At 36.1% G+C, this 18857-nt stretch overlaps 2 protein-coding genes across 2 annotated transcripts; one reads left to right on the forward strand and one right to left on the reverse strand.

Annotated features, from left to right (window-relative positions):
- The first annotated feature begins 143 nt into the window (after nucleotides 1–143).
- LOC118267790 (uncharacterized) lies at nucleotides 144–3844 on the forward strand. Its single transcript, XM_035581981.2, has 3 exons — nucleotides 144–332; nucleotides 585–1077; nucleotides 1219–3844. The coding sequence occupies exons 2-3, from the start codon at nucleotides 593–595 to the stop codon at nucleotides 2036–2038; spliced, it is 1305 nt and encodes a 434-aa protein (XP_035437874.2). The 5' UTR covers nucleotides 144–332; nucleotides 585–592; the 3' UTR covers nucleotides 2039–3844.
- LOC118267732 (ecdysteroid-regulated 16 kDa protein) lies at nucleotides 3612–13201 on the reverse strand. Its single transcript, XM_035581887.2, has 4 exons — nucleotides 13023–13201; nucleotides 6520–6633; nucleotides 4811–4929; nucleotides 3612–4507 (listed from the first exon to the last, which is right to left on the reverse strand). The coding sequence occupies exons 1-4, from the start codon at nucleotides 13087–13089 to the stop codon at nucleotides 4367–4369; spliced, it is 441 nt and encodes a 146-aa protein (XP_035437780.1). The 5' UTR covers nucleotides 13090–13201; the 3' UTR covers nucleotides 3612–4366.
- Between the last annotated feature and the right edge of the window lie 5656 nt (nucleotides 13202–18857).

Raw genomic sequence — 18857 nt, forward strand, 5'->3', positions numbered from 1 at the left:
AACACTAAGTCGTAGTGACAGATTTGCGCGTTCCAGTTACATGAAATTGTCAAATGTCGAAGCATGTTTGATGTTCTGTCTTTGTTTTTCTATGCAAGAAAGAATGAGAAAAACGATATGGGTACGGAACGCATCGACGCTTGGTGTACGATAGTTGCATCGCAGGTCAATGAATTTATCCATCCATGTTGTGTTTACTTCCAATAAGATGGAACTATGCCACACTCACTGAAAACTTTAAAACTATAATAATAGTTGAGAAATCTGTTAAACTTTTCTAATTTTATGAAATATTTGTTTCAGTTTTGTTGTGTGTGCTTGTTTCGCATAGAGTAAGTATAGTTTGGTTTTTAATTTAAAAACAAGAAAATATTTAATGTTTATTTATAAAACTATCAATTTAAAATTCAAATCTATCTTTATGTTTTTCTAGTTATTTAGTCAAGCTATTTTATGTGTTGTAAAGTATGTATCTTTCTGGTTGTTAAATAAAACTTACCATTATGTACCTAAATCAAATGTATGAATAAAACTCATGGACTTGTTATTAATTTAATTAATTTGTACTTAATTACACATTTCAGTTAACAAAATGGAGCAGCTACAACCGCCGACAATACCACACCTAGTACAAGTCTACCAGCCTTCTGTAACCAACAGCAAGATGCAGAATCCGCAGATCATCCACATATCTCACCCAACACTGCCCACATCACAGGGGAAGGTCACATATCAGCAAACCATCACATCAGAATCAATTCACATACCAGTAACATCACAGCATGTCACAGAAATACAAAGTCAGATACAAATGTCACAGAATCAGATAGTAATGTCTTGTCAACAAGGACTGCAGAGTCTACCACCTCTACCGGGACAGTCCCAAGTCCTGCAAGGCCAGTCCCAAGTGCTACAGACTTCAGATATGTCCCAGTCTCTCCAGATTGCATCACACATGATAGTCCCGCAGCATATGTTGGCTGGAGTACACTCTTATTACCGCCAATATGAGTATCCTAAGGAGTGTCTACTTGCTAAGCTTGAGCCTGATATGCAGATAGCAGATAAAGATGTTGAGTAAGTTCTGTTTATTTTGTTTTGTTCGTAACAACTATGATTCATAGATAGAATTCAGAAATAGATTTTTATTTGCATCAATTTTGTTTTATCCTGTTTAACTGTAGCACATTTCTTATTGGAAATGCTTTTATTTTCCAGATGTGACACAGAAACTCAAATGGTACCTGAACCACCTAAGAAAAGGTCTCGAAGTCAAATACCTGATCCAACATCCTGGGCATGCAACATAAGGAAGACAAAACACCAGCGGGGAGAGGCATACATCAATAGGCGAGGCAAGTTTGTCCCTGAGAGACACATACGAAATACAAAAGATTGTGTTAAAAACTGCAAGTTTAAATGTAATGAGAAGATCTCAGATACTGACAGAGAACATATTTTCAAAGCATTCTACACCCTCAATGCTAATGAAAAGAAGTATTTTCTGTTACACACAACTGAAAGGACATGCATTAAAAATAACAAAGTAATCACCAACAATAAGAGAAAGTATACATTTAAATATTTCTTTAATGTCAAATCCGAGAGGCATACTGTGTGTAAGAACTTCTATTTAGGTACCCTAGCTATATCTCAGAAGCCAGTGTATAATGTGCATATGGGAAAAACAGATTTAAACATACCAAAACCAGATGGCAGGGGGCACTCAAAGGCCAGCTGTCATTCACTGCCATCAGAGATTAAAGACAGAGTGAGGAAGCACATACAATCATTTTCTACCGTGGAGTCTAAACCTGTGGTACAATTTTCCAAGAAGAAACAGTACCTTGATCCAAGTTTGAGTATCAAACATATGTACAACATGTATTTCAGTGACTGCAACAAAGAGAACATTGTGCCTGTTAAAGAATCTATGTACAGAAAGATATTCAGACAGGAATACAACTTACATTTTAGGAAAGTAAAGACTGAGCAGGCTTTGTGTGGCCGATGTAAAAGTACTATCAAGAAAAAGTGAAGGAACTGCAATGCATCACTTGAAAAGGAATTGAATGATGTTATCTGTGATATATTCACGTACGAAGGCTACTGGGCCAAGAAACTCGGGGAGTCATAGATCTGATACTATCCTGCCTAGTTAGTGCTAAGAGGAAATTGGCAGTTTTATAACGTCGTAAAATTGCATAAATCTGCACGAAAACCTAAATCGTAAGACTGGTTGCAAGTGGCATTTGCTGAATAGACGAATATATTTTGCTTCTTCCTTCATCGAGTTCTTGATTAAAATACAAAATCGGGTGAAGATTAAATCAACAAAAATGATTTTATGATAAGGGTATATTCGTAGTTTTTCACAATATGACTGGCAAAATGACGTTGTACACCAAGGACACACGGCCTATCCCTTTACAAGGCTTCAAAAGTATAAACCTTCCTTTTACGCGTTCCATATCTCATCGCAGATCTCAATTGAAATAATTTTCGTCACTTGCCAAAAAATGTAATTGAATAAAAGCACGTCAATCAATATATCATTTTAACGATCAATTATATTTAAATAAATGTGTCATTTTAGTGTCTTAATGACGCAATTAATGGGACACGTGGTTTCAATACGTGTGGGTCGATGACTGACGGTCAGAAGGGCTGTGATTTTGGATTCAACACACGTACAATGCTGGCTTTCAATGCCTTAGTATTTTTGTACAATAAATATCCGTAAGATATTGTGAGATGCTAAATTGGTTGAAATATACAACCATTGTTAAACGGAAAGGAAACTCGTACTAAACCCTTGAGATTGGTTCAATCACACCGGCCAATCAGAGCACCGAATGCGGTCTCGTTTCGTTTTCGTTCAACGTAAAGTAAACTCGTACTAAGGCCTCAGGACTACAGTTGTCTGGCTACCTTCACAGTACCTACTAATAGCTAGTGGAACCAGGATCTAAAGCTATATTACTATATACAAGAGAAATATGTTACGAATATTCAGGAAATATAATATTCTTTATTTTATCAGCCTAGTCAAATATTCGACTGATTTTATCAATATTTTGTACTTACTGTAAAATATGTGACTACCTACACATTAAAAAATGTATTTTTGTAATTGTAAGTAATAATAAAGGCCATAAGAAATAGTTTCTGGTGTTTTTGAAGATTTTTTATTTCATGGAAAGTGTTCTTTTATATTAAAATTATATGTAGTTTACATTTAACGACTTGTGAGTAGCTAGTTTACAATTGTCATTTTCCTTTTTTATACATATACATTGGCCTTGTATAAGGTGATCATAAACATAAATAAATTATTTATTAATATTCCGGTCTTTCCTTAATACGCAGAACACCAAGTAAGAACTTTTTGCATTGGGAATGAGAAGTATCCTAGTGTGTATATCAGGATCAACTAGTTTGGCCTAGCCTAAACTGATTTATTCTATTGGGCTTACGACAAATTAGTTTGAACTAGGCTATATTAGTTAATCCTATCGCACATTATGTAGGTATTTTTGAACATCATTGCATTTCTGATATCTAGAGTAAAAATAAGTCTTCAGTAAGGAATTTGTAATAAAACACACACGCTAATCAATAATTATTATAATGTACAAAACCACAATCCTAAACCTATGTTTAAATGTAAAACATTTTCATTATAAATTAAGATAATTTCTTACATTGGGTAGTAGACAGATCTCGAGCTTCTTACTAGGTTTTATACAAGCATATGAATTTTGCTTGTGACGAAGCAACAATAAACTCATAGTTAAATACATGTCACATATTTTTGTTAGTATATTTTTGAAGAGAGCAAAATTTTAATGTAACTTATACACTTAATTAAAAATATTTGTCATTCAACGCAGCCTTTAGCAACTAGCCTCACTTTTATATAATACTTACTTAAATATTTATTGGAGTTATACATAAGTAAATACGGTAGGAAGGTATATAATAATATTTTACTCATGACACGAAACAAGCCTGAATTGAATAAATTCGAATAATAAGATTAACTTATTCGAAAATTAATAAAACGTGGAATGTATAAATAAATTGAAATTAAGTATTTAGAAGAGACACGCACACACTCGATTCCATCGACGACACTTAGTTACAAAAGTGACAGAAATAATAAATTCCCGCCATATTTTTGTTTTTTTTTTCACAGTTATCTTACGTTTTCTTTTTTTATCTGTATTTGTTCAAACCACAAATTCAATCAGCTCAGCTGATATAGATAGGTACCTAATTGCATTTGATTTGACACAAAAATACAGATTATAGGTGCATTAGGTTTTTCTGGAATCGGGATGCAGCTATTTATTTAATTTGTTCCTTATTGTAACCTGGCGGGAATCAGGATGCACACAAGATCTTCACTGTTTTCGTCCTTAAGCTCCCATTTCACGTCGACCCTGACTTTGGGGTATGACTTGAGGATAGGCATCGTGGTGTGGTACTTCACTGGCTTACCAGCCTGCGAAAAAAAAAATGACAAACACTTATAAATAACGGCTTTGTAATTACATATAAAGTCTACTAAAGGGTGGCATAACGACAAAAGCGATGATTCCTCTGTTAAAAATAAATCGTTTCACTACTAAAATCTATAAGTACACGTTTCTTAAAATAAATTAAATTGATAGATAAAAATTGTAAATTAAATTTTCGTAGGCTACGAAATATAGTTACCAGAAATATTGTAGGCACTAGTTAATTTACTAGAAATAGGTACTAAGTAGGTAACGTACATTTCCTACGCAACGTTTATAGATCTTACCTGTAGAGGGCAGGTGAGGTTGTTGTCCTTGCAGGCGTCAGGTTGAGGCAGAGGGAACGGAACCGGGAGGTTCATGATCACTCCGTGGACTATTGTCTGTACCTCTTTCACGTTACTTACTGGAAATATTAAAAGTTAAAGTTGTATAATTACATGGGATACGAAGCATTACCTACACTATTTATTTGTTGAGGTAGTTAACAGGTTTTTATGAAGTCACAAAAGTGTGCTAGGTTATTCGGACTATTTGCTAGGACCGTTGGGGCAACAAGAATTAAACCTACAGTTACCAATGGAACAGTATTTTGAGAACCCTAACCTAGTCGTGCCTGACCTACCTACCTTTTCTTTTAAGAGGGGAAAATCATGAAATGACTTCTCCCGTCGTGGATAGGGCGAGAGGGAGTGTCAGTAGTATCAGAACTCGAAACGGGATATTTACCTATTTTTGTTTTATTTCTATGAGTTTCCGATATTTCGGCACTGTTGCAAGCGCCATGATCACGGATGAACTTGTAATCATGGCGCTTGCTGTATCAGACTATACAGACTAATAACCACCTCGTTCCTGATACTGCTTTGAACCGCAGCTCCGGTAACCCGTTCAGTTAAGCAGCTTCGGTCCGAGCATCATCCCTACTGACCTTTTTTTTGAGGGGGGAAAATCATCCAATGACTTCTCTCGTCAGGGCGAGGCGAGAGGGGGTGTCAGACTTACTGACTAAAAATCACCCCGTTCCTACTCCTGCCTGTCGAGCCCGAGCTCCGGATAGTCCGCAGCTCCGGATATTCCTACTGACCTAGAACTATCTGCTCCACAGTCGAATGCAAAAATAAAATCTACCGATCATTCGAGTGGATTTATTTTCCTGGTGACTTTGCACTATGTATGTTTATGCCAACTTGAGTTAAACAAGGGTTTTCCATTTGATTTAGTACCTCAGTGCTTTCAAGGAGTCTAGAATATAGTGCCCACCTGGTAAAATAGTTACTGCTTGTCGCATGGGACTTGTATCAAAACCGGTAAGGAGTGGGTGTATCAACTCCCTCTACTTAGGTACCTAAGTACCTACCCCCTTAGAGGAATTTGGACATGACGTCATAACTAATGGGGGAGGGGCTTGCTACTGTTTGTATTTCACACTAACAACACGTAAAGTACTTGGCCACTATATTTTTGGGCAAGTTTATAGTGATTAAGTAAAATTAGAGTGCCATAAGGTTTACGGGCTGACCATTAGTGAGTCCCACGAGCCAGCTGCAAGCCCACACTACATGACGTCTCTTAGGACCCACTTGTTTAATAGCTTCCATTTAAAAATAAAACTAATTACGATTTACCAAAGCACACACGTACACTACTCAACTCGAGAATCTAATTCAGGAGACTTTGTCCTTTTTTTAAGGGACTTGCCGGTTATCGATCAGACGTATTACCTGATGGTAAGCAATCGCCGCCGCCCATGGACACTTGAAACACCAGAGGCTTTACAAGTGCGTTACCGGCTTTTTGGGAGTTAGGAATTTAAGGGTTGTTAATCGGGATTGGGCCTCCGGTAACCTCACTCACACAACGAAACACAACGCAAGCGTTGTTTCTCGTCGGTTTTCTGTGAGGCCGTGGTATTACTCCGGTCGAGCCGGCCCATTCGTGCCGAAGCATGGCTCTCCCACACTTGAACTTGTTCAGCAGTTGACCAAATACTCACTAGGTGTGAACTCGATACTGAAGGTGGCGTTAGTGTTCCTCTTGAGTATGCACTCCTTGGCGTCCTCCGCGCAGCCGGACACCTCCACATTCTGTACCGTCGCCTCTGCAGAACCTGAACGAAACAAGCACTGGTTTTAGATTAAGAAGGCAATTATGTTTTAATTTGCTGACTTCAAAGAAAGGAGGTTCCCAGTTTGACCTGTATGTCTGTTTGCGCGCAATTATCTCGCGTTCGGCTGAACCAATTTCGATATGGTTTTCAGCTTAGTATTTTTCAGATTTAGGAGAAGGATTTTGGGAAATTACCTGTCTTAAAAAAGAAACGGAGGCAGTATAAAATGTAGAAGGTGGGTCCCCCGTTTTAACAACTAAGAATCTTTTATGTCGCCCGCCATCTCTGCATTATGAAGTCCAAGAATCCTTTTTTAAATAGACAGAATACATCCTTAACTACCCTTAATAATTTAAATAACAAGAATAATACTATCTTGAGGACCCTTAATAATTTCAATAACAAAACAATATAAGTAATTCGTCATCACGAACACGGTACTCCTACGTAATGTGATTTAATTAAATCATTTTCTATCGCATATTACTCACTAATTGTGCTTTTCAATTAGCACATCTACGCTACGGAACAAAACGTACCTAATTATTTTGTAAACCGAGTGGAATTCATAACTAAAAATTCTATAGATACAAATTGTGGGGCATGATAAAATTTATGTCTAGGACATCGCAACTATGTAATGTTATTTTTTTATTTACATACCTAGTTATATGGGTTTAGGTATATGCCTATCGTGTTAATAGTAAATAAGCAGATATGTGACGGTTGGCGCGATGGCTAGGCAACTAGCTGCCGTGCAATGTGTAGTGGGCTCGATTCCCACACGGAGCAGCACTTTGTCTGATCTACAAATTGTTGTTTCGCATCTGGTTGTCATGTGTATGTGAAGGTAACTACCTACTGTTTAAAACCTACCTATGTAGATATTTTCTAGATATGTGTATTGTGTTAACTTATGTCCCGAAGCTGTAGATGTGTTAGCCAATTTTGCACTATTAACTTTAACACTTCTGGGGTCCATATCATAAAGTATAGGTACCTACATATAATTAATAAAGAATTTAACTAGTGGTAAATGTAAAGCTTAGTCGTAGACTCCAAATAACCTGATATTAGGTAGCGTAATACTTAGGTAGGTTTAAGTCTAAGTTAGGGCAACAATAATAGAATAAGTAGCATCCATTGAGGTACTTAAAATTTTCCAGAAATAGCGGGTGTTTGACGTCACAGAGGTAATTGGAGTAAATGAGAGTTAATAAGGTTTTGTGAGGAAAACCGGCGCAGAGGTAGCGTCGCATCTCCTAAGGAAATTAAGAGAGGCAGCGACATGCCCACTGCTTCGGTCAAGACATAAATCTTTCGTGTTTTCGTGATTTATTTAACAGGTGAGACGATTGTTGAAAAATCTGCTGTAGTTATTTTAAGACGTTTGCAAAAGCTCAAGGTGCCTAAGTCGAAGTGAGAAACGTTTATTATTAACTATTATGATTTTCAGCTTACTCCTTGAGACTAGTCGAGTCCCTCGTCAAATAGTTACGTGATTAAGTACAATAATTTATTGTAGTATATCTCACGAAAGTTATAATATCTATAAACTATTTAACTGCACGGTGCGGTGGCTGGGAAACCGGCTGCCGCAACGGGTAGCAGGTTCGATTCCGGCAAGGAACAGCTATTTGTGTGTCTATATCCACAAATGGTTGTTTCGGGTTTGGGTGTCATGTGTATGTGATCTTGTATGAGAAAATCCTAATGTGGGTCACGGTATTAAAAAAAGAACAAAAAAAGAAAACATTTGTAAAGTCTAATTGATAACCATTTTGATGATTCAAGTTGACTGATATATTTTCGGAAGTGAGAATTAGTTCATTCATTCTTGATATTACGAACTGGCAGACATATCATACCGGTAGTCAGCATAAGTAAACTTATTTAGCTATGACTACGCTACAGATTAGTCAGCAAGTGTGTCACTGTGATGTTATCATAGCCACTCGCGTCATTATAGTCCGACCAACAGTCGGATAGCCGTTTAAATTCGCGGCTACTATTAAACAAACATTACGATAAGCCATTACAATATTATTGTATTATTTGTCCGCAAAAAGACTAATGGCTTGTTTGTCATAATGTGGTTATTATTATTCTATATCATGATTTTGTTTTCATTGTAATTGCGAGGTTGCTTTAGGTAATAAATGAGCGGTGTATATGAATGGTAAATGGGGTAAAACTGTTATATTTTGTTGCATGGTTATTTTAAATTATGGATCGGTGATTTGCAATTGGCCTAGTTGCATTTAGAACTAATGATACTTCAGAGTGAAAGCTCTCATGTCGTGCATTTAATGTAGGTACTCGTAACAATCATGTTGATATGTTGATCACAGGTACTGATTTTATTTATTAATTTCCTTAATTTCTACAGGAATCACTGAAGTTTTATAGGAGTACTACGAAATTTTTTATGACGGTGGGAAGTTTTTCGAAAGTCGCCTAGCTTTTTGGGAGAAAGACTAGGGAATGTGGGATTATTACCTCACTAAAACCACGGTCACCTTCAGCACAGAACACCGAATTCTATGGAATAGTGAACCTATGCAAATAAAAATCAATATACCTACATCATACCTACATCGTCCTTAGACCACATTATATTATGTACTATGTAGGTATGCATTCATTTCATGCACAGATTACGACCATTTAACTTTTCTCACGTGGAAATGCATCTGTGTGCGTAAACGTAAATGATTTATATGAAATTTTACTCACTTTCATGATACACGAAGCATTGTTCTACTACATTACTGCATACTTAGGTTTAAGCATTTAGAATGAGAGCTGTTTGTTTATAAACACGAAATTTTATCAAGATCTAGATTTATGTAGTTGTAACGTGAGAACTCCTTCCTGTTTTGAACTTTTAATGTCACAATTACTCAGTACCTATGAAGATATATGAATGAAAGGCCATTGAACACTTTAATATGGAAATCAATATCATATCCAATATTCACGGCAGACACATATGAAATATAGTAGTTTGTGATCAATTCACTATGATGTTAGATACCCTTAGTACGACTTTGCTTTACGTTTAACGAGATCGAAACGAGAGCGCGTTCGACGCTCTGATTGGCCGGCTCGAATGAACGAACCAATGAGAGCGTTCTCGTTTCGATTTCGTTAAACGTAAAGTAAAGCAAACTCATACTAAGGTTACGGCACGTTAATGAGAACTACAGCTTTACAGCCAAACTTTATAAACTGAACTGACATGGGAGAATGATATGGAAGATGAATAGACGAGATACCTAATGTATTCTATATTAAAATTTTAGGTAAAGTCGGGAGTGGAAGTCTAAGGAAATGTTGCAAAGAACTGAACACTACGTAACAATACGTAGGTGGTTGGTAAATGTGAATGGGCGTTGGAGCGTAAACACCGAGTATATATGTACAATGTTTATGTAATTATACATGTACGGTAGGACAAACATTGTCTAGACTGCGCCAGGAACACTAGTTAGATGTATCATTGAATCTATCAACGTCACGCCTTGTATCGCCTTTTGTAGGCATTAATGTGCACCTAGTGTGTAGTGTGTCATTGAATCTGGTATGGGATAAATGCAATACTGTCTTTGATCAGGTTTTTTTGGGTTTGGACTGGAGATAGTTCTTTAGAAGGTCGGAGAGTTAATTGTATGTTAGTTTTTCTCCCTTGACTGTGCAGGTGAATCTGCAGGTGATACATCATTCAATTGTCTTTTTTTGAGGGGGAAAATCATCTGATGACTTCGCCTGCCACGGGTCAGGTGAGTGGGAGAATCAGACTCTTACTGGCTAAAAGCCCCGGTAACCCGTTACATTCTCCGCAGCTCCGGATATCATTTAACACGCTCATCTTTCATTCACAAACCATGCTGTAAAGACCGACACATGTATGTTGTTGTTGTCCTGAGCGGTAGCGGTGCAAGCGATGCAAATTATTAGGTATTGTACCTGTACGTCTATTATATAAAGAATGTTCAATCAAAACATTTATTTCTACGGAAATTGGTATCGTCAGCCATGACACAGGCGTGGAAATCATGAAATATGTGGAAAAATATGACGGCGCAGTTGACGCTGTGTAGTTATGGGCTCGATTCCCGCTTGGAACAACTGGACGGTCAGCAAACAGCATGACTCTAAATTATTGGAGGCTGATGATGAGATAGATAGATTAGACAGTCTCCTTGGTTTTCGTACTGTATCGTAGTCAGAAATTGGATAAAGAGACCCAGGTCCTTAAAAAGTATATCTAAGCTGCGTTGAGTAGACGATGCATGTCGTTAGAATCGAAGTTGAACGGATGGATGGGTGCCCAAACCGAAAAATATAGTAAAAAAGGTGGAGACTTAGCAGTGTTTTTTTTAAGGGTGGAAATCATCCAATGCCTTCTCCCGCCATGAGTAAGGTGAGAGGGAGTGTCAGACTCTTACTGACTAAAAACCACCCCGTTTCTACTCCTACTTCGAGCCGGAGCCCCGACTTGGCAGACTTAGTAGTGTATGGACCTGACCTGAATGACAATGAATGATTACCTACATGTTGTGAATGATTTAAAAATGAAAGTAATACTGGTGGTTCAGAGGTGATAACTTTGAGAACTTAACTGATTTAAGAACAATGAACTTGTACCCTCTGATAAGGAACCGTTAATAATATTTAATATACGTATTAACGTGTTTGAAACATGATTATTTACTAATGTTAAATTAAATACGTTATGTAGGTCAGATCATGTGACAAATTGTACATAAACATTGCGTATTTAATTATTACTTCGTGGGTGGTGCTATCTAAAAGTTATCTGGACATTTTGTTTGTTTTTGTAAACCATGATATTTTATTTCGCTTTTTTTATATGTACCCACTCTATGGAGATGTTTTTTAATTAATTTTAAGTCAATTATATTACCGCTACTTGCAAACTCCTACCTAGGTTTTATTTCTGAATAAATATCTTATCTTATTTCTTATTATAGTATAAAAATCCATTGCTGTTTCTTAATCTCGGTAAAACTCCAAAACGGCTGCACCAATTTGACATATTTTGGTCTTGAATTAGTTGTGGAAGTCCAGGGCAGGTCTAAAAGGTGAGAAAAAATATTTGAGGCGGTACAAAGTTTGCCGGTTCAGCTAGTTATTTTATACGGTTTGGTTTGAGCTTTACAAAACCTACAAAATTTTAATAGTTGGAACGTTGAACAGGTGACATTGTATCTTATTTTATTATTGATCGAAGCAGTAAACATAATCACGGTTGATTTGCGAGATTATAGCTAAACAGAGCCTTGTATGAATCACATAAAATAAATGATGAATGTAATTATAAATGTTTATACTAATGTTATGTTATTACACACAGATACGGCCGCTGTGTATGTTTATGTTGTTATTTATGATGACTACACATTAAACCCTATTGTGGTTATTATGTTTACATAATAATGACATGTCCGTACATACATATATAGCTATACAAAACCAGTTTATCATGGACTCGCTTTGTATGACTTTTCTGCAAATACAAAAGTCATTTTATACTGGTTGTGTATAGCTCTGGGTGTAGCCATGTCTACTGCAGGTTCGTTTTATGATAAAACGGTTTGTTAAATGTTGTAATTATTGTCTGAGATATATTGGTTATGTATTTACCTGTATTATAATTATGTGATTTAGGTGTCCTATGTACCTACTACCTTATAGTCAGTCTAAACTATTTGGTATGCAGGCAAGAAAATCAAGATTGATTTAGCAGTGATCAGCAAAGGACGAGACCGGATTAGTGAAAATGCTATCAAAGAAAAAGCCTCCAAAATGGTGATTGACTGTCTCATGCTTTTGTCATAGATTTATTTGATTACTGTAGTATTATTTACTCAATTTACCTACTTATTTGTCTAGGTATTTATCATGTGGAATAATCCTTTTTCTTGTCTCAACATCGCCCGGCTAGAAATGTCTAAGTACTAATGCAAATTTGTGTGGGTAGTAGAATAAAACGTTAAGTCAAGAAGGTAGACAAGACAAGGTGCTGCTTTTTATCAGGATTCCAACGTGTTATGCCTTAAGTAATAGTTGCAACCTATTTATGGAATGAATCTAAGCGAGTTTGGATTTGTGATCGCATGGTAGTCTTTGGATTATTTTCGTGTAATTGTAGTAAGATATTGATTACCTTAAAATACATATTTTACAAAATAAATGCAATAAGCTATATTCCGACAATATTACAACATATTTCGCTACACTAACATCTTAAATCAACCACATACAATACACGCAATTTACTAATAAAGCGTAAAACGCCTGTATCAGATAACGCAAGGATCGAACATGTTTTACTTAGAAATATAAAGAAAATAAATAATTACCACAGTCCCTGTAGAACTTGGCGTTAGCACTGGCAGCAAGCACTGTTAATACTACGAAGAACAACATTTTTAATTAATTAATTTGTGATAAAATCGCGCGCTAACGTGTGTTCGACTCGCACGACCGCCACAGACTGACCGGACTGAACGGATGAGCTGTTGTGCCCGACCTTTGTTGCTTTATAAAATGCGCCGGCGACGGTCAAAGAGCAAGGAACAAAGAAGGGACAGCTGGCTGGTTCGCGTACTGTGATACTCTGATGCTGATAACATTGTTTTAATTAGTTCTGATAATGGAACAATTGCTTGATTACATTGGGATATAGAAAACATTTCTCGATTCATTGAACTACTTCTAGCTAATTACGGGTTTTCATTACATTCCGAAATGTAGCACATAATAAGTGTTGTGGTACATATTTATTTTAGAGTAATCTATAGCTAGGTAGGTTACATATTACAATGTATTAAAATTGAAGTTATCTTCTTTTATCTTCGCAATGTAGTGTTGAGTATGCAATGCATATAAAAGTAGGTAAATGGATTAAAGCTAACTCAATTCGAAAATTTAAGGTTTAGTCGATAACCTACCTTAGGATTGCTTGAAACAAATGGCCTAAGTAGTAACTCAACAAGTCACGTTAATTTTTGTTATCGGTGGTTAGGGCTTGTTTTTAAAAAGAAACTACATCCTGTTATTAGAAAGTATACCTACCTAGTACTTTTTTTTTTATTTCAAATTCAACTGCCATGATTATCTTCTCTTATAATAATATCTATTTATTTAATTCATTTCGGAATCCATGACCGGCCAAGACTCATGTCCCTGGGACGCCAACTTCAGTGCTACGGTATTTTCATCAGGTTGTATCTATTGTAGACCCTAGCTTACAGGAATTGAATCAACAGTTTCGGGAGGTTGTGCCAAGCTTGAGCCAAGTCCCAATAAACATAGACATGCCGATGGTTTATAAAAAGGTAAAAATCATTAAATCGAAATGAGAGATTTTTATCAATCGATTAGTTTAATTAATTGATTGTTCTCAAGAAGCTATACAGCGATTATGCATTTTAACAAATGTTCTATTATAAATGTTCACGTTTTTATAACACAACCTGAACACAATCATATTTTCTACTCTATTAAAATCTGTCTCCGTTTATTTGTTCTACATTTTGTGTTACTTCAATCTGAAGCGACAACGCCACTATTTTCCCCCTAATTGTATATTCTTTGCGCATGGCCGGAAGAGCGGCGATTCACTCGCGCGCATGTTTCAGGAAAAACTGTGTGTTGTGTATGTCTGTGTGCGTGCATGCGTATGCGCAAGTATTTGTGCATTATAGTAAACAAAGGCATATTTAGAATCCTTGTACTTATATATCTCATGTAATTGTTATTAAATGAATAATAAATGTTAATTAATAGATATTATGTGAACAATATGTCATGGTGTTCTAATAAAAGATAATTATTATTATTGTCTTGTAACCTAGTAAGTATCGAACCAAGGACAAGCCAGGTTCAATTCTTTGGCAATTGTGGCTAGATGCTAGGTAGGAGGACTCAGGTTTGAAACTTAAATAGTCTAATAAATAAGAAATACTTAACTAAGCATACTTACTGTATCACGAACTAACTACGATTTCTACTAACTTGAAGACCTTGTTTGGAGAAATTTTTACGATGTCGATACTGATTGAACGATCAAAGTTATATTTTACAATCGGAAGCCTGAAACGAGAGCGTGTTCGGTGCTCTGATTGGCCAGCTCGATTAAACCAGCCAATCAGAGCGCCGAACTCACTCGCGTTTCGTTTTCGTTCAACGTAAAGTAAACTTATACTCAGGGGACAGGAGTAGCACTTACTTCTTGATTAGTGAGCCATTTACAGTATTCATTAAAAAAAACTCAGTAAGGTACTTACTATACATATCTACTGAAAACAATTAATTATATTTTATGACTGACTCACGCAATTGTCACTCGACTGGTTTCAAGTCACGCCGGGGCTCATAATCACAAGCAGCATTGCGCGTCAAACGAAGCGGCAAGCGTTCTGCACCCAATTCTAGAATTGTGCAAGCAGCTACAATCAAGTTGACTATTTATAATCGTTAATGCACGAGACACAAAACAAATGTGTGAAAATTTTATCGCCTTCGATAAGTCACGTGTGTCAAAGAATTCCTTTAATGTGATAACGAAATCTTACGGTCATTTGTTGCATTTCCATAGGAAATGTGTCAAGATATGAGTCAGGCTAACAGTAAATTAATCAGGCATTGTGAAACAGGCGGTAAACTTAATAATTATAATATCTACTATGTGTATCTTTATCAATGGACACATTGGGGCAACGTCTTACATTAAAAAAAAATAAGACAATTCATTATAGACTGCCTCGTTGGTCGAGTGGTCGCAAGTGGGACTGTGGGTTGAGCAAAGTTTTGCTGGGCTTTTTTTGGTTTTTCAAAACTTTCTCAGTAGTAGCACGGAATCTGGAATTGTGCAGTGCAGGCACCTCTGCCTGGGATAAAAAGGCATGACGTTGCGATATCAAAGACACTGCAAATCGTGCTGGATTTCAAGACTTTAAAGTATAATAATATAGTTTTAATGAAGAATATCCGTCGTAGGCTGGTGTTTTTAATTCATTTCTAAGAAGGGTATCATGCTCAATGAGGCCAATTAAAGGGAAGTGAGATGATAATGTTAACAGATGATATCTGGAGCTGGCCGTAGCCGAGTAAAAGTCAGTTCAACGTTTGTTTGTTTAGTTTTCGTTCCAACATGAGCCGGCGCACGTGGGCTGACATGTGGTCGAGTTAGGGGGCTGGGCTAAGTTGTGAGGTGTGGCGGTGTTGTGGAAATAGTTAACGGTAAATGGTGAATTAGTGGCTATGTATGTAAATAAGTAATTAAGGGTAGTTTCACTTTTCACCAGTTGTGTTGTTGGGGTTTTCGGTACCGAGATTTTTAGTACGTAACTTAAAGGTACGCGTCCACAGAACCGCATCGTACACATCGCACGCACCGCACGCAACGGATTTTAGTTTGTCTTGTACCTATAGAAACTCATACAACTGCGACTGCGTCCACTGATCCGCATCGTGCGCACCGCATTATCAGCAATGCCAACATGCGATGCGTACTGATGACGTCATACGGAATGCGTACGATGCTATGCTGGCCTGTGGACGTTTATCTGAAATCCGCTACCTGCATATAGCTTGCGTCGCGTTGCGCGAAGGAAACAAGAGTTTAGTTGTCATCCGGCGACAAAGCGACAATTGGTGTTCTTGAGAAACCGTCGCGTGATGGTTCGGTGGCGTGCCTTCACGCTGTGTCACTCACACGAGGTAGGCAGCGGTCCTGCTCAATGTACTTCGAGGATAGGTAGATGACAGTATATTTAGCGATCAAAATCTTGATTTATATTGAGATTAAACTTCAATTCATAATTCAGACAATTATTTTTATTCAAACACTTAATTGGCATAAAATATAAACATTTTATTAAACTTTATCGGAGCAAGTTTGCCACTCTAATCCTACTAATATCGAGATAAATTTTGTAGGAGATTGCAAATTATGACGTCATAATTTTTTGGGTCAATTAGCATACTTATTTCTCAAAAAATTGCAAAAAAAATTAAAAAATTAAGTATGTATCAAATTAATGAATGAAAGTACTACTACATTGGTGTATTCTATTGTAATTAAAAGCCAAATCATTTATATTTGACCTAGGAAACTACCCAATTGATTTGTGTACAGTCATGTGTTTAACTCAAAGGATTTAATGGAGCAAATTAACAACATACTACCCGCTTAGGTAATTAATAATTCACAAAGGCAGTCACAGTTTATTTTTAATTTTGACCTTTCCTAGAACGACGCGACGTAGACACACATCGACTAAGGTATAGGAAACAAATGTCTACACCGGTGCACAAAGATTCTATTTTTAGCTCAGCTAAGTCAAGTGAGGCCAAAAATAGGGTCCGGGTTATTAGGGGCTTGCAATCTTAACGCAATTCCTCCGTAATGTGCCGTGAGAAGGTGGAGCAATCTCTGGATGAAGCTCCTAAGACAACAGCCACCCTACTTTATGAGTACGTGCGCAATATTTTGGTTTATTCCGTCTTGCAGGGGAACCATGTTTTGGACGGTCCTGATTCTCTTTTGCAGTATTTTTGAGTAGGGTCTTTATTTATTCGTTTTTCTGTTGATTGGCAATGAGACCGTAATAAGGTGGTGAATAATAATAGATACATACATATGGGTCATGTTGTTAACTTGATTTCGTAATCTTTATTTACAAAAATCAATTGCTGTTCGTTAGTCTCGCTAAAACTCGAGAACAACTGCACCAATTTGGGAAATGTTGGTCATGAATTATTGGTGGGAACCCAGGGAAGGTATAAAAGGTGAGAAAAAAATGTTTGTACACACATAGGCGGTACGAAGTTTGCCGAGTCAGCTAGTAGATAATATAAAGGAGTCGATTCTTTGCTGTACCTACTCTGAATATTATTATGTTAATTGAAATTGTGTGCAATAAGTAACAATTAATTATTATTAATCATACCTTATAAACCTTTTAGGAAAATTATCAAGGGTTTATAATAATCAATTGGAAAGAAGAAATTACAACAGGGATTGTGGTGAGATCTATGTACCTAACACAGTTTGATCATATAAGTATAAAGTCGTAGGTATACAGAAATCAAAGCTAAACATTCCTCGTACAAAAATAATATTAATAAAAGGTCCTGTCAAAATACTCAAATACTACTATTTGGGTACGGAAACTGAAAAAAAATAAGGTCCTTGGTGATGCTGACATAGGTACCTAGTTTTGAAATGAGAGAAGAAATTCGAGGCGTTATCATGACGCCTGTCTTTGAGCTGGGACTTGGCTGTCTGTAATAGTCTATGTGTGTATTTAAATATTAGGGATCAAAAGGTTGTGATATGAATCGTATCATCCAGTAGCTGACGTCTATGTTTGTTTTATCATTTTTGATAAGAAAAAATAGATTAGTAATAGAAATTAATTGCGTGGTTCGGGTAAGTTCATCAGCATCGTATCTCTAGTTGAAAATTTTTTGGCACTATATTATATTAAACCATATTAACTAAATAATAATAAAAACTATGACTAAAGTATTTACAGCTTAATCATACCTTAAAAGAAATTGAAATCTTAAAAACATTTCCTCGTAAAAAACTAATTTCTTTTTAAATAATACGTTTATTACATAGAATAAATAGAAACTATGAACTAAGTACTTTGACAATATTTTCCGGGTTTTTGCTTTGTGTCTATTAAATAGTTAACTTGTCCAAAGATTTTCTGGTTTCCTAGTATTAAAATATAAAGAATGATCTAAACAAAACAAAGAAAAGCTAATTTGTTTCGTTATATTTTTGTCATTAACTTTGTCAATGTTTTTAAATAAAACGAAATGAGTTTTTGTAAGCTAATTATTTATTAATTAGATGATGTTAAGCAAAGACCGCAGTCTTTGTGGGAAATTAAAGATTAATTCAAATTATGTGTTATTTCTTTTTTATTATTATTAATTTAAGTAAATTGCCGGAACCGTGGTTTAACTTTGAACTTTTCTCATTTAGTTAGTTGTCAAGTAAAATTAATTTGAACAAAAGTGACGTCTCCGCTTTTGTACATACGCTATTTATCGCTTTAAAATAAGTATGTGTTTACTTTATGAGGCAAATATTATATACTTAACAACTTTCTACAACTCTTTTTGTTTGTTGTATATGGATTGAATAAAGGATTTTACTTAATCATAGCTTAATC

The sequence above is a fragment of the Spodoptera frugiperda genome, chromosome 6, assembly GCF_023101765.2.
Source record: "Spodoptera frugiperda isolate SF20-4 chromosome 6, AGI-APGP_CSIRO_Sfru_2.0, whole genome shotgun sequence".
NCBI lineage: Eukaryota > Metazoa > Arthropoda > Insecta > Lepidoptera > Noctuidae > Spodoptera > Spodoptera frugiperda.